This window comes from Drosophila hydei, unplaced genomic scaffold (genome assembly GCF_003285905.1).
Source record: "Drosophila hydei strain 15085-1641.00,03,60 unplaced genomic scaffold, DhydRS2 tig00008122-arrow-pilon, whole genome shotgun sequence".
NCBI lineage: Eukaryota > Metazoa > Arthropoda > Insecta > Diptera > Drosophilidae > Drosophila > Drosophila hydei.
In genome coordinates this window covers 2,224,578-2,252,535 of record NW_022045833.1, presented here as the reverse complement: position 1 = coordinate 2,252,535, position 27,958 = coordinate 2,224,578, and the positions used below count along the sequence as shown (strand labels likewise).

Genomic DNA, 27,958 nt, shown 5'->3' with positions numbered 1-27,958 from the left:
TTTCTCTATCTCAGTCTTTCTTTCTCTGCCTCTCACTTTCACTCGAACCCTCTTTCTATATATATTTGCCTCTTTCTCCATCTCGTACTCTATCCACGTATGTTTCATTCACTTTTATTCTCCATCTCTCTCACACTTTCTTGTTCTCTCTCTCTTTAGCTGCCTTTCCTTTTCACAATGTCTCACTCTTCATCCCTCTCTCTTTCCTTTTAATGGCAGTCGTTCTATTCGATTCTCAAGAACTAAAGTTAAGTATAATCTTTTTCTCATGCATTCACTTTAATAAATACCAAATAATAAATTATAATAAAAGCTGAAACTAATTTCAGAAGTGGCAAATGAGTTCGAGATTATTCATAAGTCAATTAACTTTTTACCAGCTTATTCAAGTGTAAGTAAGGGCCCACAAAGGCACGCTCCCAATAAACACTCAGCTAGTGTTAGGGTACGAAATGCAGGCCCATTCAGTGCAAGTCACACAAAAAGTGTGGAAGGCAAAGTAAAAAGCGCAACCAAAGCAAAGTTGACTACTGACACACATATGAATGCTGTCGGATGCTACCAGTAGAAGCTGCCACACAGCGAGAGATAGAGAGGGAGAGGGAGAGGGAGAGGGAGAAAGCGAGAGGCATTTCTTTTTTACTTTATATTTTGTTAGTTCCTCTTTTTGGTTTGGCCTGTTTACACATGTTATGGCCAACAGCTCGGCGGCTGCTGCTGCTGCTGCTGCTGCTGCTGCTGCTGTCAGCAACTTGGGCGCAATTGAAACTTATGAAATGCAAAATTTTACACCCAAAAAAGAGAATTGCAAAAAATGGGGATCAAAAGAGGAGAGGCAGGAAAAACAACACGACGGGCAGCAATAACAAACGTGGCATCAAGATGGGCGAAAAAAAATAAAACAAAATACGTTCCTACAACAATGCAAGTTAAACAAAAGTTTTATATATGCAACTTTCAGCGGAAGCGGAAACGCATGTTGCGCCATTGCAATGGCGGCTCGGGGCCATTGTATGGCGGCAGCTGGAAAAACCGAATAAAATCATGAATCAAAAAAGAGCAGAAACGAATCGTGGCAGAGAATACAAATGTTGTATTGTTTCATACAGACAAGTGGCCTAAATGCAATTCAATAGCTTAACTTTTGGCCATTGTTATGGGCTGCCGATGGATGCCCCAGAGGCAGTGGTAGTGGCGCGATGGGGGCAACGAGTTCAACGACTGCAAACAGAAGCTGAAAAGCATAATTAAAGTGTCAAAGAAAGATGCGCAAGGCAATTGCCGTTAGCCAAAGCCAATTAAACGCACAACAAAGCCAGCAACGGCCAATAGTTGGGGCAACAAACGAGGCGAGGCGAGGCGAGCCAATCATAAAGTCACTTGCTGCACGGAAATTGCAAGTTGCGGTCGGCAATGGCACGTGGCTAAGCGCTGACGTCCATAAGTATGCAACGGCTTTTGCGCAGCTTTCACTTCGAGCAATTCACAAAATTTTCCAAGCCGAACGGAAATTGCAAACTGCGGCTAAGACGCCGCTGGAACTGCAGCAAACTTTTCGCTCTCTTACAGATTTACTTAAAAGAAAATTGCGCTTTTATAATTATAGATATACACATAAATGGAATATGCTATATATTTATTACACACATATACATATACGTATACATATACATATACATATATATGTCTATAAACGTATATATATCAGAGGCAAGTTAAACAGACAACTGCACATACTGCGATTCGCTGTGCTCCTGAACTGGCTTCACCAGCTCCAATTCAATGTGATGCGATTCGTGCTGTGGCTTGATATCGAACTCAACATGTTGTGGCTTCTGTTCCTGGTGGATCTCCAGCTCAACATGCTGTGGCTTGTGCTGCTGCTTGATCTCTACTTCCATATGATGAGGCTTCTGTTCCTTCTGCTTGATCTCGACCTCAACGTGCTGTGGCTTGTGCTCTACATGCTGCTGCTTGATCTCCAATTCCACGTGCTGTGCTTCCGGCTGCTGCTGCTTGATCTCCACTTCCATATGATGAGGCTTCTGCTCCTTCTGCTTGATCTCGACTTCAACATGTTGTGGCTTCTGTTCCTGGTTGATCTCCAGCTCCACATGCTGTGGCTTGTGCTGCTGCTTGATCTCAAATTCAACATGATGGGCCTCTTCGTGCTGCTGCTTGAGCTCAACTTCCACATGATGAGGCTTCTGCTCCTTCTGCTTGATCTCGACTTCAACATGCTGAGGCTTTGTCTGCTCATGCTTGATTTCGAACTCCACATGTTGTGGCTTTTGCTCCTTCTTGAGCTCAACCTCGACAAGATGCTCAGGATGCTGGGGCTCAATATCTATTATCATCTGCTGTTGATGCTTCACGCCAAGAGGTCGAACCTCGGCCACAATATGGTCGTATTTGGAGTCATTCGCTTGGCTTGGCTTTGACTTAGTCTTGGCTGGCGGACCGGCACGTGCCAGCGAGAGGGCAACGCTGCTGCCCACCAGAGCAACTAAAACAATCAAAATGGCAGCTTTCATCTCGAGACGATGACTTCGAAAAGACTATGAGATGACTGTGGCCACATAGCTATTTAAATAGGCCAAAAATGGAGTGCAGGAAATTGAAGTTCAACATACGCCGTGTTATCAGCGAATCGAAACAAAAACGGCAGACAGTCAGAAACCGTGCCAATAACATGGGCAATTACATGTGATTAGATAAGACTTAGATGAGGCAGAACTCGACTGATAGTAAAAGTAGAAAACTCTAATTAAACACAAAAGCAAGTGAGAACGCTCTAGTCGGGGGTGCGCGACTAGGAGTTACCCGAACGCCGATTAATCTGCACTTGAACTCAGAACTTCCCTCTTGACTCGATCAATGGCACATTCAAATTATAGCAACATTCGACAATTCGAATGCAAATTGAAATGAATGCATTCATTTGAATGTATGTGTGCACATGTATAGGAAAAATATTTCCGCTTACCACTTGCTTCGACAAATTGATCAAACTCTTTGTTTAATAACTTCTGAGTTACTTAACGTATTTTAGTGAAATTTTCAGCATATGATTTACACATTCTATTGAATATTTGTCAGTTTTGCTCAAATACAAGCTCTGGCACATATTAGCTATATTTGCAATTGAATTACAATTTAAAGAATTTGGTGAATTTTTGGAGAACTTATCAAAAATATAACCAAAACCAAAATTGTATAAAATATGCATGAAACTAAGTGCAAGTTTGGGAGACTTTAGCTGCAAAGATGTACGAGATATAATTTAAAAAACTAAATTTCATTAACTAAATTAATCGATAAGCGATAAAAATAATTATCGATTATTTGTTTTGCGCCTACTTCTTCAAGTCTCTAGCTCTTATAGTTTCTGACTCAACTCAACTCATCGTCCTGATCAAGACTATAAATACTTTATAGAGTGTGCCACGTCCTCTTTCGCCTGTCACATGCCCTGAAACCGGCTCTCTTCATTGTTGCCTGCTTACTGATTAGAGTCTAGTTTCAATTTTAAGTTAAAGAAATGTCGCAGATGCACGCCAAATGATGCTCCCCACAGCTGACCAGCTGTAGCTGCCCTTGACCCGGTCAGAACTGCAGTTGCTTGACGTTCAAATGCTATGCACGACTGTGAACCACATATAGATAGATATTCGTCGGCTTGTGCACATTTTCGCAGCTTTATTTTCATATTCACTATTCCAACATTTTTCAAGCCGAACGGAAATTGCAAACTGCGGCTAAGACGCCGCTGGAGCTACAGCAAACTTTTCTCTCTTATATATTTACTTAAATGAAAATTGCGCTTTTATAATTATAGACATACATATGTATAAATGGAGTAAGGTATATATTTATTACACGCACATATATATATACATATATATATGCATAGACGGATATATATATATGTGCATTGCTTAAAACAGCTCCAATTGGAAGTGCTGCGATTCGTGTTGCGGCTTGATATCGAACTCGACATGTTGTGGCTTCTGTTCCTGGTTGATCGCCAGCTCAACATGCTGTGGCTTGTGCTGCTGCTTGATCTCAAATTCGACATGCTGTGCTTCGGGCTGCTGCTGCTTGATCTCCACTTCCATATGCTGAGGCTTCTTCTCCATCGGCTTGATTTCCACCTCAACATGTTGAGGCTTTGGCTCCTCATGTTTGATATTGACCTCAACATGCTGAGGCTTTGGCTGTTCATGCTTGACATTCACCTCTACAAGTTGAGGCTTTGGCTGGTCTTGCTTGATATTCACCTCCACATGTTGAGGCTTTTGATCCTTCTGGATATTCACATCAATATGATTCGTCATTTCATTCGATTGGTTGGGCTTTGGCGTATTCTTGACTGGCGGACCGGCACGTGCCAGCGAGAGGGCAACGCTGCTGCCCACCAGAGCAACTAAAACAATCAAAATGGCAGCTTTCATCTCGACACGATGGCTTCAAAAAGACTCTAAGAGGACTGTGGCACCCATTTCACTTAAATAGGCCTAAAACAGAGTGCGGCCAATTGGAGTGCAATATACGTCGAGTGAAAACCAAACGGCAGACAGCCAAGAACTGTGCCAACAACATGGCCAATTACACGTGATTAGATAAGATATAGATGAGGAAGCACGCAACTGATATTAAGAGTAGAAAACTCTAATTAAACACAGTAGTAAAAACAAGGCACTCTTCATTGTTGTCTGTTTACTGATTGCAGCCAAGTTTAAATTTTATCTTAATGAAATGTCATAAATGCGCACTAAATGATCCTCCCCACAGCTGGCCAGCTGTAGCTGCTGTTGACCCGGTCGGAACTGCAGTCGCTTGACGGTCAAATGATGTGCACGACTGTAAATTAAAGATAAATATTCGTCGAAATAGTTTATATAGCTTTACTGACGTTCGTTGATCGCACTCACTTTTTCTCTAGCTCACAGCGCAGCTGCCATTGGCCCTTGTGCAACTGATAGATCTTTATGCTGCCTCGCTCTGTGCCCAGTGCCAGGACATAAACGCCATCCTGCTTGTCCAGGAAGCTGTGCGCAAAGCTAACAGCTGTTATGGATTCCTGCTTGAGCTCCAGCGTGGCAGCTGCTTGCCAGCCATTCAACGAACTAGACGTTGACTCCTGTTCCGTCTGTGTCCAGGCCACGACTTTGCCCTCACGCGAGCTAGTCACAAAATATTTGCCATCGTGCGACCAATCGCAGGACCAAATAATGCGCGTATGCACTCCATTGCTGTTGTCCGTATTGGCCACCGGCACATAACTGCCGAGTGGCTCATCGGTCTGCTGTCGCTCGTAGAGGAACCAACGACGATCCCGCGAAACCGAGAGCAAATAGCGTGCATCTGGTGAGAAACGTAGCTGTGTGACGGTCAACTGATGACCAGGCAGCTTCTGTAGCTGCTTCCAGTTGGACGTATTCCTACAAGAGTTCGCCTTGTTAATAAAATGCCAACAGCTGGCAATCAGCGCTCAAACTCACCAGAGTATAATCTGTGCATGCTCAGCATTGCTGGCACGGCAGGTGGATGCGAGTAGCTGGCCATCAGCTGTGGCTGCCAGCGCATAGATCTCATAGCCATGGCCGTACAGCTTTTGCAATTCGGGCCACAGTGTGTTCTGCATCAAAGTCTCCTCCTGTGGCGGCGTTTGTAGTGTTATGGGCACAAAATAGTTATCCGGATACTCATCCTTGGCTGTCGTCGTCGCCTCAGCAGCTGTATCCACTTTATACACCGCCTTGTTTGAGAGTCCCAGCGACGGTACCGAAGCGCCTTTTGGCAGAGCTGATGATGCGGAACATAATTAAGTTTACTTAATGTATTTGCTTGTGTTTGCTATTTGTTGCCTCACTTCAGCAATAAGTGGAAAATTCTAACTAAACAAAGCTGCCAAAGCTTGTGAATAAGTCATAAATAAATGCTTTCCCTTTTCTATAGAATTTGTGAAAATATTTTCAAGAAAGAAAATCTAGACAAGAATGCTATCAGCTGCCTTTGAATGCAAGAAATGTATAAACAACTAAACAAAATACTCTTCTAACTTCAATATAGATATATAAAACAATAGCAACAGTTGCCAATACAGAAACATAAAGTCATAACAACTTATATATAGATTTGAGTGAGTATCTGTATCTTAATATCTTAAAGCGACTTACAGTCCAGCAGCGCATCGCCTGCTGCATCATTTGTCACGCCGCTGATGTGTCGAAAGTTCTCAATGAAATTCGCTGGCGCTTGGAATGTGCGTACTATTTTCTCCTCAGCTCCGCTGGCGAATTTATAGCGCGAGAGCAGAGCCAGTGATTGCATATCATAGCCATGCACCTGAGGACGTGCTAGCTCATGCCAGGTAGTTGGCTTATCCGGCTGGAGCCAAGGCGCATGCAGGCGTGTCGTTTGATCCGCTGAGACAGTCATTAAATAGGCACCATCGTGCTCCCAGGCCAAATCACGCACCTGTCCATAATGACCGCCAACGATTACATTCGAAGTCCAAAGCTGCGGCTGATCCTGACTCTGATTCCATATGTGAAAGCCGCCCTGGTAGCTGTGCGCCATAATCGAACGACCGTCATGCGCAAATTTGCCGCCATAAAAGCCCATTGAATTGCCACCCACTTCTCCGACTCGCACCTGTTCCAGCCAGACGCCCAACTCTGTGGGCGCCCACACTATGACAGTTTTGTCTATGGAGGCGGATAACAGACGCAGTTCTGAAAGAGAAGAGGCTTAATATAAAGAAAGCTCTTAAAAACAAGCATGTGCATACCCTGTTTCTCATTTTTGTGCCAGTGCACGCCATAGACCCAACCCTCGTGGCCATAGAGCACAGACTCCAGACTAATTGCATACCAAGTCTCTCCGCCGAGCTGCAGTAGCTTTTCTTCGACGCGCAGTTCGTCGTTGTCATTCAAGACATCCAGTATGTTCTTTTGTATGGGTTGCTCATTGCCTCTCGGCTCTATACGCCAGAGACGTATAAAGTTATCCTGTGAGCCACTGGCTAGCAGTAAATCATCACCGTCGCAGACAAAGTCCAGGCCACGCACCCAATCCTCATGACCGCTCAGCTTGTGAACACAATTAAACTGCCCTGCAGTGGTATCGCCACTGCCTGCTGACTGCTCTGCCCAGAGGGCAACAGTTTCTTCATCTGTGCTGAAGGCGAGCAACACTTGCTCAGTTTTGGGCAGCAGAGTAAGACGCAGAGTCAAGCAAAAGCCTCCATCTAACTTTACAGTTTGAAAGCAATTGATTTGTTTATCTGCCGGCAGATGCCACAATTTAAGGCAGTTGTCAGCAGCAGCTGTGGCCAGCAACCAGGTGCCATTAGAGCGCAGCACACCGTCCACTGCATTCACTCCACTCGTGTGCCCTTTCAACAAAATATGATTTATGGCGCTCTCCTTGTCCAGTTGCCATAAAACCGCGTTGCCATCGTCTGCGCCCGATATCAAATGCTGCGCATCCAGCCATTTAACTGTATTAACACGCTTTGTGTGCTCCACCAAGGTAAACAATATCTTAGCTGAATTGCCATTGTACTGAAATTAATAGTTTTTTAAATAATTATCAACAATTTTTGCTTATTTGACTTACGCGAGGATCGAGTACCGCAATCGCATTGCAGGCGCCATATGCAATCAAGCCACTGGGTCCCCAATCGGCGCATTCGGTGGTGCGGTTACAGGCCACCGAGGTGTATAAATTCGTCACTTGCATGCCAATTAATTATGCACTTAAAACTCAACTTTTATTTCGTATATTTATGCACGTGCATATAGACGCGCTTAGCAGTAGCCATAAAACTGTTGCCGCTTACAGCTGTTGAAGCAACAGCTGTTGCGAGAGTGCAAGCGAGACAACTATACTGCTAAGCAGACACTTTCGTAGAGAGTTACCAGACTGAAGACGCCAATAAAAATGTTGCAGATAACTTCTAATTATATAAAATAAGAATACGAAAACTATAGAAGTATATATTAATACATATATTAGCATTTATTAAATTTTAATTGCCTTAATGAGATCTTTTTTAATGTAAATTATTTTGTAACATAAACAAACTTATAGCTTATGCTTGCAGCTTGGCAACCCTGTGCTGTTTATAAATAAACATTGTTGTGTCTACACTTGTGTTGCATTGGAGAAAATTAGCGCACGATTGTAATAATAAAAAAAAAGTGCAGCTACAACAACTGGGCGGCCACGTTTAATTAAAAGTAATTTACATAATTGATTCGATTGTGGTGGCGAGCATCAGTTCAACAGCAGCCAGCACACAGTCTGTGCGCTAACTTTTCTTTTCATCTGAGTCATATAAATTTATCTTTGAATTCATTTGATTTTTATCGCTTGTTTAGGTGGAAAAAAATGCATGAATGTGTTTCGCCAGCAGCATAATCGAAGCGCATAAGAAGTTATTTATAGCGCCCGAAGGAGGAAACCACAGAGACTCGGGCACGCCCACCCACGCAAACATCAGACGAAAAATGTCACGCAGCAAATCAAGATTACAAACCGAAGTCTGCGGCGATTGTGGTGCAACGGGTAAGTCCAATTGGAATAGACAGTTTTGAGACGCCAGCTAATGACGCCTTGCTTTCATTTAGATCCCTCCTGGGCCTCCATAAATCGTGGCATTCTCCTCTGCGCCGATTGCTGTTCGGTGCATCGCAGCTTGGGACGTCACATCTCGATTGTAAAATCTCTGCGACAGGGTAATTGGGAGCCATCTGTGCTAAATTTCGTCAACTCTCTGAATGCACATGGTGCGAACAGCGTTTGGGAACACCATTTGCTGGATGGCAGCACAAATTTGTCGGGTGGCAAACACTTGCCACGCTGGCGCAAGCCAACGCCTAAGGATGCACTGCATCCGACCAAGTCGGACTTCATTAAGGCCAAGCACGTCAATCTGAATTTTGTATTGAAGCCAAGCCTGCAGGATGACGACGACTCCAGCAGTGGCGGCAGCAATCTGGAACAAGAACTCAGCCGGCAGCTGCATGCGAGCGTGCGCACCAGCAATCTGGAGACCTCGTTGCGTTTCCTTGTGCAGGGCGCCGATCCCAATTACTATCACGAGGAGAAATGCTCGACCCCGTTGCACATGGCTGCCAAATTCGGTCAGGCCTCACAGATCGAAATGCTGCTCATCTACGGCGCCGATGTGAATGCCTTGGATGGCAATGGCATGACACCACTGGAGCTGGCCAAGGCCAACAATCATAGCACCATCGCTGAACGCTTGCTGGAAGCCATGTACGATGTGACAGATAGACTCATCATGTTCATGGGCGGCAAGAAACCGGATCATGCTGTAAGTCTCAATAATAACTTCAATTGCCATCAGCTAATCCTCATCTAATGCCGTAGAGCGGTCGCCACTTGATCATACCGGAAACAAATGGTGCTGACATCAGCGAGCAATTGAAGATAGCACGCGGCAAGCTCCAGCTGGTGCCTAATAAAATGTTCGAAGAGCTCGTCATGGATCTGTACGACGAGGTGGACAGACGGGAATGTGAAGCCAGTGAGTAGAGTCAGCCACAATCAATTGATTTTGCCATTAACCTACTCCCGCTCTCTTACAGTCTGGTCCACTAGCACGCTCAATGCAGAGCATGCAACTGTGCCATTTTTGCCAGCTAATCCATTTTTGAGCGCCACCCGCAATCAGGTTTGATCGAGTCTCTGACACTGCTTCAACCACACTAATTATTTTCACCTTCCGAATCGACAGGGTCGCCAGAAGCTGGCACGCTTCAATCGTGCCGAATTTAACGGCCTGCTCACTGATGTGCTTATCGATGCGCTGCGTCGCCAGAATATGGCCAATCTGCGGCCATTGGATGCACCGCTGCCAACGCAGTCGCTGCAATTGTTGCCATATCATGGCAACAATTCGACCATGTATAGCAGCTCGTTTGAGCAGAGCGTTCATGATCCAAATCTGTCAGACGATGAGCCAATCTACGATCCGGTGGCCAGCGATGATGACTACGCGCCGGTGCCGCCCATGGCCCAGCAGGTAAACTTAATGCGCCAAAAGATACTCAAGCTGAACAATAGCTTTGGCTAGACTGAACCTAGAGATTAGTTCATTCATCTAGACATACATATACTCGAATATCTCAAGACTTATAATAAACCTCATTGCGTAGCTAGTTGTAAGCTTTTCTAGTCAAGTGATCGCTGATCAAATAAAATTAGTTGCTCATGCTAAAACAGTGTAGTTTAACTATATAATCATTGTTTAAAGTTAGTTCCCAGTTTTCTTAGTGTTTGTTTTGCTTAATTTTGATTTCGTTTTACTTATTATTTATTTAATTTCTTTTATTTAATCAAGGCTATTGTGCACACGCCGCCGCGCAATGCGAACTCACAGAACGAAATGGAAACGCTGCGCAAACAGATCAACGAGTATAAATCCGAAATTAATCAGTTAAAGAACGTGGTGCAGCAGCTCTCCAGCGAGAATACGCAGCTCAAATGCAAATTCAATAGCGCCTCAAACAACAGCGTCTACGATGAGCCACTGTGAGACGCTTTTTATATTTTATTTATTAAATTTCTGTTATTGTTTCTTTCATATAATTTATTTTTTTTATTAGTCGCATTGATTTGAGTCTCAACAGTCCCGACTCTGAGCATGAACCACTCTCGTTGCCAGAGGGCTCTTCGGCAGCTGTTGCTGTGGACAGCACCTCGTCGAATGGTTCGTCCAATCAGTCGACCATCAAACGACCCGCCAGCATGTATGAACGCCGCTTGGCCAACAATTTGGCCAAGGGCAACAACGAAGTGCGCAACACAACGAGCATGTATCAAATGGCCGTCGATGGCAAACCTTTCGGTGAGGAGGTTAAGCTACGTTCCGATTTGGTGACACGCTGCCTGAAGGAACTCATACAGGCCATGCAGCCGGCTACGGAGGCGGAGAAGCAATCTATAGCACCGCATGGGGAACGCATACGCAGCGCAGTCACTGAACTCTTAGCGCTCTATGCCAATCTAGTGAGTGGCCCACATTTCCCATATCAAATTTATCTAATTGATCATTCCAAATAGCCACCAAATGCCAGCGACTTGACACGCGAGACTCTCAAGCAGCTGACGCGCAAAAATATACTCATCCAGCACGAGTGCGAGAATTTGCAGAAATCGATCGAGGCCGAGGATCAACAGGGCATACACAAAAACACGCTGGAAGTGCGCGATTGCGCCTTTCACATAGCCAGCGCCATAAAGACGCTCGTGCTGCAGTTCTGCTAATACCTTTGACTATTGACCGTTTAATTAAGTAGTCGCAAAGCATTTAAGCTACAATAGTATTAATAACAAATTCTCTTTTCACCTACTACTACTCGATACCCCGTCATAACCCCATGGACTAACCAAGTGCTTCCTTAACGAAAAATGAAATTTGTTTGCCAAATGAAGCAAAATATTTTTATTATTTGTATTAATAAATGTTTTACATAAAGCGATTTTTCCAATATGTTTCGCATATCGAAAGGAATAGTTAAATGTTTTAATACCGAAGGTAAATTCTAGTTGAGCTTGAGAAGGAACAGAGTGAAAATGGGGTGTAGAAAAGTAGTAAAAAGACCTTTAAGGTAGATAGGGCAATAAATGAAAGACTAACTTAAGTAAGTGTCTATTGCTGCTGTTAATAGTCTCTCTATTATATATAGATATATGTTGAGAGAGATATATATACTATTATATTGTACATTTAGTTAACTTTGTATTTAAAGCATGGACATTTATTAGGCGCTATTTCGGTTGTCTCTTCTATTGTTTAACTTTATGTAATTGAGTTCTCGTTTGGTCTGTTATATACTTTACACTCACACATACACACACACGAGCAGACAATACACGTACACGCACAAACACTCATATCTAAATTAGTATATATATTATTTATATTTTTTGGCAATTTAATTGCATTTTGTGTTTAAAATATTGCGCCAAATCTCTTTTGCTATGTTTTATTTATAGTTATTTTGTAAGGAATGCTACTCAGAAGGAACGATTTGTGTGTTCTACGTTTAAAATCTTGTAGATCGTGTACTAATTTGTTGCCAGAAATTGTGTTCATATATAGTGTATATATATAGTTGATTGCATTATGTTCAAGTTTTCTAGTTGCTGCACTCCAAAAGTTGCCATAAAAATATAATATATATATATATAAATATGCTCACACAATACCCTATACACATGCATAGCTCTCTAAAATATTGCTTGCTATCCTCACATATCATTTTTCCTGGACCTGGACCGAGCCCATGCACACACGCACACACACTCACACACCTCTAGCTAAGTTTCGTCTGGGGTATTAGTTGGAGACACTATTCAAATTATAATACATCTAAAATATTGCTACAACCTTTGTTGATCAACTGGCTTGGAGAAGTTTGTAGTTTGGAATGTTGTTCGAAATAAATTCCTATAGTTGTATAATATATATATATAGGTATATATAAATAATAGGTATATTAAAAACATTCATAGTTTCATCAACTTAATTTATCGGTTTTTGTCTAAACTTATTTAGGTACACAATATTAATATCAATATCAAGTTTTTCTTTTTAAAGGAGTCTCGTTTTAACTTAGCAAAAATTAATTTTAATATAAACAACAGCAATAAATAACATATCGTAGCGTCTATTCATATATATGTATGTATATATATAGATGTGTGTGTGTATATATATCTCTAGACGACTTCCATCGATGCATAACTAAGCTTGCTTTACTAACTGTCTTTCTCTTAATTCATATCTGTCTTTCCGAATCGGTAATTGCCCTACAACTCGTATCAAGATGCCTACATTTGTAACTACTGTAAAAGAATAAACGGAAGAAAAACAAAGAGTAAAGAAATTAAACGTAAATGCGCATCAACAGAAATAAAGGAATACAAAGAACTTTACTCGTCCTCCGCCTCGGTTATGGTTGAGTTCATAATGTGCGTCTCCTTTTTGTACACCAGCTGACGATGGTGCTGTCAAATGCAAGATAAAGAGTGACTTGGTTAGTTACATATTTAAATATAAGCTACATCATGCCACTTACCTCCTCGTTTTGTATCATTACAATACGATGCTCCAGCTGGGGCGCCAAGTCGCAGGTGGACTGCTCTAGATCGTCTAACGAGGCACGGCGCAGCATCTGCAGCAAGTTAGAAAAGCATGAGACACAGATCTGTTTTATATAGATGATGGTTCCGTACCTTCTGCGAATTACCATGCGCCAGATCTAGCGACTTATTATGATGACCCACTGAGAGTTTGCGTATGGGCGACGGACCATCCAGATCCATGCTATCCAGACATTGCACTAGACTGTGTCGTCGTGATAGCGTTACAAGCGACTGCCTGTGCTTTGTGTTCTGGCCACATTTGCGCGAATTGATGGCCTTGAAGTGATTCTGCAGCGTAATGCCCAGCTCTGGACAGGCATCGTCGTCCATCTAACAAGAACAAGCTTTATAGTAACCGAATTAGAGCAGACATAGTTTAAGCACTCACCAACACTTTGGCGTCCTTGAACATGGTATAGCCATCGCAGCCCATATATATGTAGCTCTTGACGCACAGTTTGTATGTCTGTTCCAGATTCAAATACTCATCGCCCACCTGTATCAGCTGCGGATCGATACGTTTGCCGGGCTCCGCTTGCGGATCGAAGGCAAAACTGATGCCAGCCACCTGCGGGAAGCGACCCTCAAGCTTTGGATAGGCAGAGACGCCATTCTCCAGCGCTTGCCACAGCATACGTCCCTTCACCTCCAGCAATATTAAAGGATCTCGCATGGGTATGACATTGACCAGATCGCCCATTGTAAACTGGCCGACGGGATGTATGCGATCCGAGCGAAAAGTGCCACCGTTCAGTATGACCACATCGGCACCAACAGCTGCCAGCACCACATCGCACACCCAATTGCCCAAATTTGTTTCCTGTGTGCGCACGCGCGAGAAGCGGCCATCGAGCTCTACGCTAAATATGCCCATGACATCTGATAATTTGCTCTCAATAAACTCTGCGGAAAAGAAGGAATTTTATTAATCTATTGATCGCATCATCCATAGCCCATTTGTCAACTGTCACTTACTGGCATATTTGGCTAACTCCTGTTTGAGCACCGGATCCTCTGGTATCTTGGCCGTGACGTCCATGCACTGGACATCCGTTGTGAATTGTGTGCGATCGTTGGCCTGCCGCTCGATGGTTATGACTGAGAATTGTTGGAAGTCTGTGCCAGATTTCACAATCATTTTACCATTGATTTCGGTCACTTCTCGGACGTGATCGTGTCCGCCCAGGATGATGTCAATGCCATTGCATTTCTCGGCCAGATTTATGTCGTTGGGCGTGCGCATGTGTGTGAGGGCAATGATCAGATCGCAGCCCTCGTTGCGCAGCTCGCGGGCCAAACGATTCCCGGCCTCCACGTAGTCGATGTATGTGACTTCGGTGGGATCGATGGTGGGCAGCGTTTCAAGCCATTCCCGCTCCACCAGACCAATTAGTCCAATCGAGATTTGATTGTGCAGTATAAAATGGGAGATTTTGCCACCGCCCAGCGGGCGGCCAGTTTCGTTGTCAACCACATTCGACATGAGCCAGGGAAAATCCGTTTGTTTGATCAGCTTAACCAATACGTCCAGGCCGTGATCTGGATAAATAGAGATTTCGATTTGTAACATTCGCTCCTCTAACATTTCTCATTAACATTGCTGTAAACGCTTAACAGAATCTTAGCATTTGCTCTGTTAAGCACTTGTATAGCACACCTAGAGAACACTTAAACATATTTCAATTGGTTTCAAATCTCACCAAAATCATGATTGCCAAAGACAGCGCAGTGTGTGCCCACCTGATTGAGCACAGGTATCATTTGTTCGCCCTGTGTAAAGGTGCTCACTGTGAACGGCAGATGAAAGGATTATAATTAGCTGACATTCGACTATCGATGGGAATACTGCTTACGCATGCTGGGTGAGAAGGCGTCACCGCTGAACAGGACAAGTGGATTGAGATGTGCAAAGCTCTTGATGGCCGTGGCGAAGCGTGCGGCGCCACCGACTGGCTCCGTCTCGGCCATCGATTCAATGTTGTAGACATCGTTATAGTGCAGAATGGTCAACGGCTTGTCCTCGCCCTCCGTCATCTTCAGCAGCTTCTTGGTCTTCTCCAGCTGTGACGATATCGATGTAGATCGTCCGTTCAGGCCGTTCGGTGTGCCGCGCACGCGATGCCTTGGACTTTGTGGCTGGCTGACGGACGCGTACGCCCGTGTCCTTGTCAGCAATTTGGTATCGCAACTATCCTCTGTGTCCTGCAGTATGCCAGTCAAATTTGTGGAGCCACTCAGCGAGCCCTCGGCACTCGTTGTCGTCGGCACACTGCCTGGCACACTAGCCGACACGGACACAGTTGGCGTCAGCGACAAGTCGAGCGAGCGAAAATTCGGATTTGTGCTCTGCAGCATGGACAGAGTGCGCGTGCCAGCGTCCCGCACTTCAATGGAAGCCTGCAAGAGTATACATGAGCAATAACTAACATGAGCAGTGACTAACACATAGCTACAATCAAAAACACGAGCATAACGAGCACACAACATCGACTGACAACAACATCAAGGGGAGAGAGAGAGAGAGACAAGGAGCGATACAGAGTGAATGAGTGAACTGCTGCTGGGGTTATAATTAATACATACATAGGCTTTTATTAGGATTAGGTAGCGCGGCAGGAGGGTTGGCATGAAATAAGCTCCAAGATCAAATTGTTCCAAATAATAAAAATTAGTTAGCGCCTAAGAAGAACAAGTGGGAAATACAATTAGAAATAACTAAGAGAAATACTTCATAACGCATTAGACTCAACAAATAACTTAGACTTGGTGATAAGTATAAATAAAAGTACTTATAATTGTACTTATACTTATACAGTACTATACTTATATAGTACAAGGTATACATATAAGGATATGTATAAGTATAAGCATTGTTATAAGTTAAGTATAAGCATAAGTATAAGAATAAAAATAAAATCTGTGAAACTGGTTAAAAAAAATATAATATATAAATATAAAAATAAAATATATTATATAAATATAAAAATATAATATATTAATATAAAAATATAAAAATATATTATATAAATATAAAAATTTATTATATAAATATAAAAATAAAATTTTCTTAAGAATCCTGAGCAGGAAATTAAATTAAAATATTTAAAAACTTTTATTTCGATTTTTAAGCATTTTAATTTTATTTGAGAATTTTTTTTCTATAAAAATATTTATTCTATATAAAAAAACAGATTAAAAAATAGATAAATAATAAAAATAAAAAATAAATATATTACTATTTTTATAAGGAAATTATGCTAAATAATTAAAATAAAAAAAAAATAAAAAAAAAAATTCTAAATTCTTTGCTATTTGTATAAAACATAATAATAATAAGTAATATATATTAACAATAAAGTACGAGCAATAAATAATAAAACTAAGTATTAAATTCCTATAAAATATTTAATAAGTTTATTATAATTATTAAAAACTGAACTCGATTAACTAAACGAAATATAAAGAATATTCAATTTAGTGCTCGAAAGCTACTAATTGGAATGTAATTCAGATTCAGGTGAAAATATCTATGACATCAACCCATAAAAAGCTGCAGCACAGAATTTCAAAAGCAAAATTAAAGCGAGAAAAGTGTCAGGTGTGCGTGAAAGTGAGGGGGCTGTGGCTGGGGCTGGGGCTGGGAGGTGCGCTTGCATTACCTATAAGCAGGTGCAGGATAACGTTACAACAGGTACAACAAATATGTTTCTTGTTATGTGTGTGGGTGTGCGGGTGTGTAGGTGTATCTGTGTTACTAGATTGTAGAAGCGTAATTGGAGCTGAGCAGCTCCTGGTGCCTGACTCAACTACAGACTACTACGGAGCACGCTGTAGCAGTTGAAGTGCAGCCGGAACACGCACACACATCGATAAAAATACTAGTAGAGTAGTTATATATTTATATGTGGGCCAACAAAAAGGCAACAGAAACCTGCTTTAGCCAGCCAACAACATTGCCCATGGCAGCTCCACGATTGCCGCCCTGCAAATGTACCAAGCGACGCGTTGAACTTGCAGTTGCATTTGCCGGCGTTCCAGCAGCGGCAGCAGCAACCGAGGTGGCAAATGCTGTTGCACCAGCTGCTAGTTCACTATCTCCACCTGTGCCGCCTCCGCCGTCATTGTTGATGTTTCTGTTGTTGCTCATCCTGCGGCTGCTGCACGAAGAGAAAAGTTCGTTTTTGTTTTTGTTTTCTTTTTTTTGCTTTAAACAACAACAATAGCAGAAACTTACAACACATTTGCAACATATATGACACTACGCCTATGCATTTTGCAACAAACCAAAACAACGAAACAAATAAACAAATTTCAACTGCGCGCAAACTAAAAATAAAAACGCGCGCGCGAATGCTCTGTGCCCAAACAACAAACAACAATTTGTTGAAAATTTATTTCAATTTGTTATTTTTTTTTCTCTCTCTCTTTAAATATTTTATTTGCGTTTCTTAGTGTTGCCAACAAGTTGACACCGCGAGCGCTGACATTGGAATGCAAATCGTCGCTGAACAAACGCACAAAGATTTCACTCGAAATCAATGCAGCATTATCAAAACATAAATAAGAATGTGGAGGTGATAGAGAGAGAGAAATAGTGGGAACGAGCACGGACACGGGCACGACTACTCGCAACGAAAACGAAAACGAAAACAGATAATAATATGAAGATCGACCATGACTGACTGCGTAATACTCGCTGAATGAGCTAAGTTTGCTTTTCAGATCTATATATATATATATATATATTAAGATCTATATTTTAAGTAGCTTGTTAGTAATCTAGAGATCGATATAAATATAGACTCTTCGAGCTGAAACAATATATGTCTGAAGTTGCTGATACTTTGAGCGACAAATACTATAGAGAGCTATACCATATGGTAACATAATACTTATTATGTGCATATTTAACATACACATAAAATCTCATGAATATATATTCTATATATCAATATCTATTTTGATATTTACCACATTATATATACAAAATATCATGAATATATATTCTTTATATCTATATCTATTTCGATATTTAACACATTATAATTATAAAATCTCATGAATATATATTCTATATATCTATATCTATTTCGATAGGCAACACATTAAATCTCATAAATATCTAGATTTTATCTATCTAGAATGAATGAAGATTTATGCAAATACTGAATTTTTTTCCATTTAACCTCTATGCTCACCTCACATTACGCACAACCAATATACTCTGTTGAGCGAGCAATTCGCAGGCTGGTCACACACTCCCACACACACACACTCCCACACACACACACTCACACTGAATGCCAACCATTATTTTGCGCTCTCATAAAATTGCATTTGCAAGTTTGTTTCTCTTTGTTAAGTCTTTTTGTTTGGCTTATTAATCAACTCATCAAATGGTCAAGTGGAAGGAAGCGACACTAATGGCAAGAGCGACTAGCAAATGCTCTATGAAATATCAAATAAGCATTTGAAAGCATAAGCTTAAGCTTAATATAGCTACGATTCTATATACAATAAATTCTATATTATATTCTCTACTTAAATAAATTTCATTTCAGCTACTAACTAACTTAAAATGAACTTGTTAAGCATAATTAGTTATTGCATATTTCTTTCTCTTTCTATAACATTTAGGCTTAATTAAAGCTGTGTCAAGCTTCAAGTAAGCCAAGGTCTGAAGCCAGTTTTCAGTTGGCTGCAGATTTCTAGGGCTTCACGAGCAGCTCAACTGCAGCTGCTTAACTGCAAATTCAATATCTGCCTGCTATAGAAGCACAAATTTATTCTAAAATATAAAATTAATATCAATAAATATAATAAATATTAACAAATCAAATTTGATGTGTAAATCTAATCTTAGAAAATGTTCATATGCGATAACATTTCTATGACTTTAGCTTGCAGAAGATACAATCAGCTCAATACAATAGCAAGAAACTCTTTGTGCAGCCTTAGAAATTCACAATGAACAATGCTAGTCACTTATATAGAACCATTGTCATATGCAACCATGAATATGTGCGCCATTAGGCAATTTTCATGGCTTCACATGCTCAAGCGATTGCCAAACCTTTGAGTATCTTAAAGATACAGAGACAGAGACAGCCGTAGCTATAGATACACAAATAAATAAAGAACATATATATATATATATATATATATATATATATATATATGTGTGTATGTAAAGCAATAACTGCCAGCATTGGCATTGGCATTGATAATGAAAGCAAAGTGAACGCATGAATTTACAAGCAAATATTGCGTATACGCAACGTTAGGGCCACACAGCCATACAGAAGGTCGACTTGAATTGGGCTACGATTTGCGAATTTGCCTTTGACTGCTCAAGAATGCGAGAGACAGACACACGCAACGCATACCAAATGACAAATATGTGCGCACATGTAACTGCAAATACATACACATATAAATATATATATATATATATATATATATGTATCGGGCGAAAGTAATGTGGTTTTGAGGCAGGTTGCCTGCGTCATGGCAACTGAACCACAGAATAACTGACAGGAAATGAGCTGCACGCTTAAATGCAATCCGTAAATAAAGAGAAATGTATTCAAATTAAACGATTAAATATATATATATAAATCATACATATATGTATATATATATATATACAGCATTCTTAATTTACATCAGCTCTTCATATTAATCATTAACAATTTTTAATCTTTACAAAATTTATAATATCCACATTATACATATGATATTCTACTTATTGCATCTGATTCTCTGAAACTGAAACTGACGAATATTGAAGTCAACAAATTTACTGTAATGCTGGCGAAAATCTGCTGAATAGTAAAGATAACTACAGAAAACAGAAATTTATTTAAAATTCATTTGGTTTAAGCTTAAGTCGCTTTTCAATAGACACGCTTACCGTTTGCACCTATGGCAGAAAAGTATCGATATTTTGTTAATTTTTCAGGTGCAAATAATCATGCGTTTTCATATATATTTCTATATTATGTTATATTAATCTATATTATATTATAAGTCATTTTATTTTGTATATAAATATTTACTTTTCATAATTTAATCAAATTTCGCTTGAATAGGTCAAAAGGTTTTTGATTTTATTTAAAAATAACATCAGAACGTTTCTAATGCAATATCCTTTCTTCAGTTCCTACTTTAAAGTAATATATTGTATTGTATCATTCTATTATTCTATTATTCTATTTTTCTATTTTTCTATTATTCTATTATTCTATTATTCTATTTTTCTATTCTATTTTTCTATTATTCTATTATTCTTTTATTCTATTATTCTATTATTCTATTTTTCTATTTTTCTATTATTCTATTATTCTATTATTCTATTTTTCTATTCTATTTTTCTATTATTCTATTATTCTTTTATTCTATTATTCTATTATTCTATTATTCTATTATTCCATTATTCTATTTTTCTATTATTCTATTATTCTATTATTCCATTATTCTATTATTCTATTATTCTACTAATACATAAATTTATTTTTTTATTATTATTTTATTATATCTATTATTAATTGCATTTAATCTATTTTTTCTGGTTTCCAAGAACTCTTCCCTTTGCCATTAGCGCAGCCAAAAATTTTGATCCAATTAAAGCTGCTTTAACCTCACTCACTGTCATCTCGAGGCACTGCTTCCCTACATCATCTGACACTGACACAGACTATGCCAACCAGTTGAGAGCATTGTTTAACTAACCAACTACTATCCCTACTAGACTACAAAGAGTTGCTAGAGATATTCCAGCATTTGTTTGTGTTTCTGTTTTTCAACAATTCGTAGTCGTCGCCTCTATTATGTCTAGCCGCACTTAACGATTCGTCTGTTCAGTCTAGTTAAAAGTTAAATTATATTTTATACAACTATAAAATAGTTCATGCCATTGACTTTTTGTAATAATATTAATACAGATTTTATATATATTTTGTTTACACAAATTCTAAATTGTTTATGTAAAGTTTAAACTGCCGTTCGCTCGACTCGCGCATAAATTTGCACAGGTTAATTATGGAAACATTTTTGATGGGACGTTAATAAATATTTAAGTGCAGACTGCAAATGCGGCATTAATTATTCCAGAATCGTGCGCTGTTGCAAATTGAATTTAATAAATATTGCAAAAGGCAAACAAGATGTAAAATTGAATAATCGAATGTCCAGACAGACAGGGCGCAACAACATAATCAATTTGAGGCACGCTGAAAAGCGTCTGCTGCATGTGCCACACGCTGCACTTTTGACGGCGGCAGTGGCAGTGGCAGTGGCAGTGACTGTTACTCTGTGGCATTCACTTCCGATGGGCCTCGTTTAGTTTAAAGGCCAAGTGTTAAGGATATGCCGGAATATGCAAGGCTAACAAGCTAATGGCTAACAGGCCAAAACGAATGCCTGCCCCGCCCACTCGAATACACGCCAGTCAGGTCGAAAAGCGATAGCAATAGACCCAAATGAGTGCCTCGTTGCCAGCAGACACCTTTGAAGAAAGTCAAGGGTCAATTGACGAATGCTTCAACATCATTGTGCAAAAAAGAAAAAAAAACGAGAGGAAAAAAGTGAGAATGTGTGAGTGAATGTGTGTGAGTGTGTGTTTGTGTGTGTGTGCTAGCAAGGCCAACATGTTAGGGTCCTTTTGTGGCACACAGCGTTGAGGTCGAGACGCCAAAAGTTGCTTGCAACCAGCCTCGAGGGAAACAAATGAACAAAGGCGCGTGGCGCAACAGAGAAAAGAAAATTTATAAGTGGTAATGCACAGTGGGACGAAATCAGCAATTAAGCAGTCGAATAAAGTCTTTCGAGTTAAATGGTCTGCAAAAATGTGTCTGAAATTTAAATATTTAATGCACAAATTAAAAATAAAAAATAAAATAATTATTTATTAATTATTACTGTATATATATATATATATTTTTTTTTTTACTGCAATATTTTTTATAATATTTTTTTAATATTTTTAAATTTGTTTTTTTCACATTTTTTTCTTGCCATTTTGCATTCTTAATTTTAATTGTTTGCTCCACTGTGCCTGAGTGCAAAAAGTTTTGAAAGAACATACGAAAAATTTATAGACATGTAGCACAAGTTAGCACAAGTTAGGACAAACACACACACACACACACACACACTCGCACTCTTACACACATGCACCCAGAATATTGCTACGAAAATTTGATTAGCATATTAAGTATACACAGCGGGCAGTGCAATTTTTTTCAGTGTACTTTTTTTTGTTATACTTTTGTTGCCATATACCGTTCTTGCCAAAGCCATACAAATTGTGTAAAATGGTAAAAGAAAAAAAGAAGAACGAAAAGAAAAACAAATCAGTGTTGAATTATTTACAAATTTAATTCAAAATATTATGGACCCTTTTCTTGTCTTTCGCTTCATTTTTTTATGCTTTGCCATCTGAACTGTGCTCAAGCATACGTAAGTAGCTTACAGTAAATTAGCTGCCATTTGGGACTGACAAGTGCGTCCTGTTACCTTGATCAACTTCTTGGGCGTGTCCAAAGTGGCAAATTTTCGCTGAATTTCTAAATAGCATTAAATGTCGGCGAAGGAAGCTAAAAAGATTTGTGCATACAACAAATTTTGACTTGTGGCAGAGATGCGCTTGAAACTCTTATTTGTTATACCTAAAGATATCTTATTTTTATTTAAATCGAATCCTTTGAGATACAACTGCATACAGCAGTCGCTTTCTATGCATGAACACACGAAATCCTTTCAAGTCTCTTTCAGTTGTAAGCCCAACTGATAAGCTTTATCAATCATACTCATTCAACCGCTATGGGTATAGTATTAGTCATTATCAAAGATTATCAGAATAATTTGATATCTTACTCATCATGTAGATAATCTTCATAATTATTATAAGTATTATCAACATTAAATATTCAGTCAAACTGAACAATCGAGCTTAAGCAACTACTCAATGCTCTGCTGATAGCCTTAAACGTGCTGCAAGCTAAGTTCTTCACATTGATATGCAAGCCTAGACACTGTTGCCCGACTTATTTGAGAACTGTCCTTAAGAAGCTTCTACTAAGATAGCCTACATAGCGCATATAGCCTTTCCTCTAATCCTATGGGTTCCATGACCTATATGACATTATAGCCTATATTATAATAGGAATCAAAGTTCTTATCTATAAACATGCTAAGTTTATCAAATTTATAGATAAACGTATATAATAAGAAATGTCTCAAAGACTTAAAGATTTTCTTAGTTGAAAACAGAATATATAAAATAAATATATAAACTCTACTTAAAGAACGTAAAAAACTGAATGAATACTGCGCAACTTCCAGGTGTTTGCTATAGTAAATAAAAAAAATAAAAAAAAAACATCTGCTATTAACTGATCCTCATATGAACTTGAAATATATTTTAACAGCTAAAACAACTTTAAGCCACGACTCACTTGACATTTTTTATTATATATATTCTACATATATATTATAATAATTTATATATATATTTATATTAAAATAAATATTTATCACATTAAAGAGCAAACATCCTCTGCGTGTGGCAAGAACTATTTAAGCAAATTCAATTATTTTTACCTCAAATTGATGCCTCACTCACGCACAAGTTGTAGTCAATTCTACGCCTAAATTCCCAAATACCAACTTTTAATTAAATTAAATACAAGCTTAGACATTTTGTTATTAAAGTTAAGCTAGTTAGAGACTCTGTGCTTGAGTTATGAATCTTTAAGCAGCGCTGATTGCATAGAAATTAATTGGCAATTGGCAATCAGCAAGCAAAGCCTTAGCTACATACATACACATATATATGTACATATATAGCTACAAGTATATATATATGTATATATCGATAAAGTCAACTTACGTGCGTGCAACGATTTGTCCTAGAAAATGTCTTGTTGTTGTTGTCGTTATCCTATGCAGCGACCTTGACGGAAACAAGCTTAAAGTCGAAGCACAGTTATTAGCGCTCCACTCCACACAACTGGGCTGTAAACAATATATATATAAAAAAGATGAAATGCATAAATTAAATATAAAACGCAATTTGTTAAAGGATTTCCAACTATGCTTAACCGAGCCACAAACTTTAATTAACTTTGCTGGAGCAGGCAGCAGAAATGCGCAATTTCGCAATTTAGCTGGCCAACAGGAAATGCAAGCAGAAGCCAACACCCAACCACCCACACACACACACAAACACACAAACACCTGAAGCTTGGCAGATGGCATGAGGTTGCCAAAGCTAACGAGCGCGTAATCAAAAGCTCAAGTCAAGAGCTGAAATGCCAATCAGATGCCTAAAGGCTCTTCGAATACAACCAATCTCTGCTTTTTTATTAAGTTTTTCAGTTTTCGAAAAGGGAAGTTCAGCAAATAATAACATTATAATAACATTTTAATTACAGCTGTCTGAATTATAAAAAAATATATATATAATTGTTGCTTAAAGAGTTTTAAAAATAGCTAACAATCAATTGAGAGGAAAAAGAAATACGTTTTTTAACAATACCCTAGCTAAACACCTATGTTAAACGGGGCATATTAAACACACGCACTGTTTGGTAACATTGTAAATTATAGAAATTCAATTTTTAAAAATTATAATTCATATTCTTCAAGCAATTTAAAATATCAACTAATTAATTTTAATTATCATATCAAGCTTATCAAATCAGATTCTTTGATCCTACTCAGCGAGCTTAACATTTCCATCCAAACTACGTAACATCAAGACTCTGTTACGATTAAAACTTCAATTTACATGCGTCAAATGCAGTTGTAATTTTTTTTTTGCTAACATTGCACTAAACTGTTAACTTTAACATTTCCAATTAGATTGTGCATACGCACTTCCAATTGTCTTTCTTTACTTCGCTCCCATTGTTTGGCAACAGTTTGAAGTACTGCGCATTAACATAGTCAACCCACGTAAGCTCTTTTTCATATTTTATAATGCGTATTTTTAATTTACAGAAAACTTAGAGTGATTTTTTTATTTTTGGCAATTTGACAGCACTCAAAAAGCGAGCTAAATTATGTATGTCAATGTGGGCGCTGTTGGCTACATATACCTTGTGGTCTAGTGAATATATTTTGGGGGCCAACTTGGATGTGGCTAAGAGTTTAATTAACCCTCAAAACACGCACAGCAAGCGGCACTTGTTGTCGTACAAAATTAAACTGCTGTTGTTTTTATTATTTAGGACACTGCTGCGTAGACAGTGGGATAACAGCACGCAACAAAAACGCACAGACCAATAAAAACAACAGCTCTTCAACTGACTCTCAATTTCTTAAGTTGTTCCATCATAAACAGCTGTGCAAAAAAGTAGAAAAGCTCTCGCAACCACTCAAGCTGTGCTCGCTCTCTTATTCTGCCTCCCTCTCTCGCTCTCTGCCACTATCGCTCTCAAGCAAGCACGTTGTGTGCTGCTCTCTCTTTAGATGTCTGTTGCTATTGATATTATTCTAGTTGTTGTTATTTGTATTGTTATTATTGTTCTTGGCCTTTGGCGGTTTTTGTTGTGTATTTTATATTTTTGTTGTCTTTTATAAATTCATTTAAAAAAAAACGTGTTGAACGGTAAACCGTTTATGCCTTTATTTTGCACACTTTGCCTTTCGTTTGTGTGCGTGTGTGTGTGTGTGTGTAACATGCGGCTGTAATATGATTATATTGGGGTAACGAGTTCTGGAAGTACTGGGTAAGCTGAACTTGCAGCTGGGTTCCGCTACATAAAAATAAACTGTTTATGCAGTTAAATATGTGGGCAGACGGTGGTGGCGAGGTCCGTTGCTTTTCTTAGCTAGCACATCGTGTGCTTTTTCACTCTTTTTTTACTGTAATATTCGCTGTATTTGTTTGCCCTTGTGACCTAATAAAAAAAGGATTGATAGCACACAAAACACTGCTAGACTTGTCGTTTTTTGCCTTAAATATATTAAAATAAATAAATAAATGAATAAATCAAAGTTAATATCTCTATAAATTGGCAACATCCGCTGTCAGTTTTCATTCACAAGTAAATTGCAAAATTCGAGCACAATTGTTGCTGCCGCAATTCACAAATTCAATTAACTTTCACTTGCATTCAGTTTATTTTGTAATATAATTATTGTTCTGTCTAATCAATTAATTAATTGCGCACTGATAACATTTCTTTCCTCTGTTGGCCTTAAGCCCATACACAGGCACACTCCACACTCATATTCAAATATACACTCTCACAACAAATTTGCGCGCTTTTGTTTGCCGTTATGGTTTACATAAAGAATTTTGTAAAATTGACATTGCACCTGTCTTTTGTGCAAACACACTTATTTACACACCTTGTGTACTGCGGCAGTTGGAGGCGAAGAATCAGCTAAGATAAAATCCTGTTTCGCGCACCACTTTTTCTTGTACACCAAAAATGCTGCGCTCTGTGTTTTTTGCAGTTGTAATATTCTGCGTCTAAAACACACACACACGAACACAATCACAATGTTAGGCGCTGGGTTTTTTCCGCGTTAATTTGCCAATTCCAAACCGTCTCCGTGGAAAGCAGAACTCCAACTAAACTCTCTAAACATCTTAAACGCTGCTGTTAATGCTAAAAGTAGACGAGAGCGCGCGAGAATGACGACGGCACAGAGCGCACGAACACGAGCACGAATAATCGGCACAACCTAGCAGACGAATGAACGCATGTGCCTAACAATCTTTCGATTGCGCATCGCTAACAGACATGAAAGCACTCAACACTGTTACAGTTGCAAGAGAGAACATGTTAAATTACAGCTGTGTGGAGCACTGTTAAGTGAGTTATAGAACTCTTAAGCTGTGATAACAGTTTGAGAGCGACTGTTCAGGAATGTAGGATATGGCACAAAAATTCAAATTTAAATAAAGTTAAAAAATTTAACAATTGATATACTTTGCTAATTGTAATAACAAAAAGAATAATCGCTTTTTGATTTATATTATTTAATAATTTTTATTTATAGTACCTCACTTTAAAAATTACGTTATACCAATATTACATTAAATGTTTGTTGTTTTCTTGTTTTGTTGTTTAAACTGCCTTCCAATTTGCCATATAGTACATACATCGAACTACATGTGTTTGCCTGGTCTAAGGACATTTGCATAATTATTCATAATATTTATCATTATTAGAATTATTATTATTATTATTTAGGTCTGTATGGTTTCTCCTGTCTGGGCTAACATTTAAGTTTATAATCGATATTCTTTCCATATATATATCAGAATATATATATATATTGATAATCCGAAATGTGCTATAATATTGTGTGGTTAATGATTAAACTTATAATTTAAATAAGCTTAGACAATATAATTTTTTAAATGTTTTCTTTCGATTTCATATTTATATATATATATATATATATATATATATATTATTTTATTTACTACAATTCTTGTTTTCTCTTTTTTTTACTTTACTTGTTTTTATTTTTTAATTGTTCTTGCGACAATTTTAACAATGTTATTATGATATATATATTTATTTATATTTTATTTAGTAAATTTCGGTTTTTTTTAATTTTATTTTTTAACTCTTTTAGACTTTACTTCATATGCTGTTCAGTTGTTAATTATTTTACAATGATATACAGTTGTTGCCTAACATAAGATAAAATATATATATATATATAATTGATGATGGTATATATATATATATGTATATTTTAAGGATAGCAACTAAAAGTAATAGGAATTAAATTATATTGAGTT

The 27,958-nt window shown here is 38.7% G+C and overlaps 5 protein-coding genes across 11 annotated transcripts; 1 reads left to right on the top strand and 4 right to left on the bottom strand.

Moving 5' to 3' along the window:
* Positions 1 to 1,715: 1,715 nt before the first annotated feature.
* LOC111599339 (involucrin-like) lies at positions 1,716 to 2,534 on the bottom strand. The gene has a single exon (XM_023314968.2). It carries the CDS (start codon positions 2,532 to 2,534, stop codon positions 1,716 to 1,718), a length of 819 nt encoding a protein of 272 aa, XP_023170736.2.
* A 1,389-nt stretch (positions 2,535 to 3,923) lies between these two features.
* LOC111599222 (involucrin-like) lies at positions 3,924 to 4,498 on the bottom strand. The gene has a single exon (XM_023314823.2). The coding sequence runs from the start codon at positions 4,452 to 4,454 to the stop codon at positions 3,939 to 3,941; it is 516 nt and encodes a 171-aa protein (XP_023170591.2). The 5' UTR covers positions 4,455 to 4,498; the 3' UTR covers positions 3,924 to 3,938.
* A 192-nt stretch (positions 4,499 to 4,690) lies between these two features.
* LOC111599192 (probable elongator complex protein 2) lies at positions 4,691 to 7,873 on the bottom strand. Its single transcript, XM_023314784.2, has 6 exons — positions 7,627 to 7,873; positions 6,797 to 7,571; positions 6,183 to 6,740; positions 5,505 to 5,808; positions 4,935 to 5,444; positions 4,691 to 4,863 (listed from the first exon to the last, which is right to left on the bottom strand). Exons 1-6 carry the CDS (start codon positions 7,747 to 7,749, stop codon positions 4,746 to 4,748), a joined length of 2,388 nt encoding a protein of 795 aa, XP_023170552.2. The 5' UTR covers positions 7,750 to 7,873; the 3' UTR covers positions 4,691 to 4,745.
* On the top strand, positions 6,065 to 11,461 carry LOC111599202 (ARF GTPase-activating protein GIT2). 3 transcript variants are annotated; one of them, XM_023314805.2, is made up of 9 exons: positions 6,065 to 6,145; positions 8,391 to 8,577; positions 8,640 to 9,349; positions 9,406 to 9,562; positions 9,624 to 9,709; positions 9,773 to 10,060; positions 10,379 to 10,569; positions 10,644 to 11,046; positions 11,101 to 11,461. In XM_023314805.2, the coding sequence occupies exons 2-9, from the start codon at positions 8,409 to 8,411 to the stop codon at positions 11,302 to 11,304; spliced, it is 2,208 nt and encodes a 735-aa protein (XP_023170573.2). In that variant the 5' UTR covers positions 6,065 to 6,145; positions 8,391 to 8,408; the 3' UTR covers positions 11,305 to 11,461. The 3 variants fall into 3 exon arrangements, with proteins under 3 accessions (XP_023170573.2, XP_023170565.2, XP_023170581.2); XM_023314797.2 differs by lacking the exon at positions 6,065 to 6,145 and adding an exon at positions 8,127 to 8,249; XM_023314813.2 differs by lacking the exon at positions 6,065 to 6,145 and adding an exon at positions 8,253 to 8,315.
* A 1,245-nt stretch (positions 11,462 to 12,706) lies between these two features.
* On the bottom strand, positions 12,707 to 26,783 carry LOC111599274 (mannosylglucosyl-3-phosphoglycerate phosphatase). 5 transcript variants are annotated; one of them, XM_023314883.2, is made up of 12 exons: positions 26,548 to 26,783; positions 24,080 to 24,204; positions 17,120 to 17,345; positions 15,772 to 15,867; positions 15,042 to 15,585; positions 14,889 to 14,975; positions 14,164 to 14,727; positions 13,577 to 14,091; positions 13,279 to 13,518; positions 13,122 to 13,217; positions 12,980 to 13,050; positions 12,707 to 12,888 (listed from the first exon to the last, which is right to left on the bottom strand). In XM_023314883.2, exons 3-12 carry the CDS (start codon positions 17,333 to 17,335, stop codon positions 12,822 to 12,824), a joined length of 2,496 nt encoding a protein of 831 aa, XP_023170651.2. In that variant the 5' UTR covers positions 17,336 to 17,345; positions 24,080 to 24,204; positions 26,548 to 26,783; the 3' UTR covers positions 12,707 to 12,821. The 5 variants fall into 5 exon arrangements, with proteins under 5 accessions (XP_023170651.2, XP_023170668.2, XP_023170644.2 ...); XM_023314900.2 differs by lacking the exon at positions 17,120 to 17,345 and having other exon boundaries at positions 26,548 to 26,782; XM_023314876.2 differs by lacking the exons at positions 24,080 to 24,204; positions 26,548 to 26,783 and adding an exon at positions 17,423 to 17,494.
* Positions 26,784 to 27,958: the final 1,175 nt, after the last annotated feature.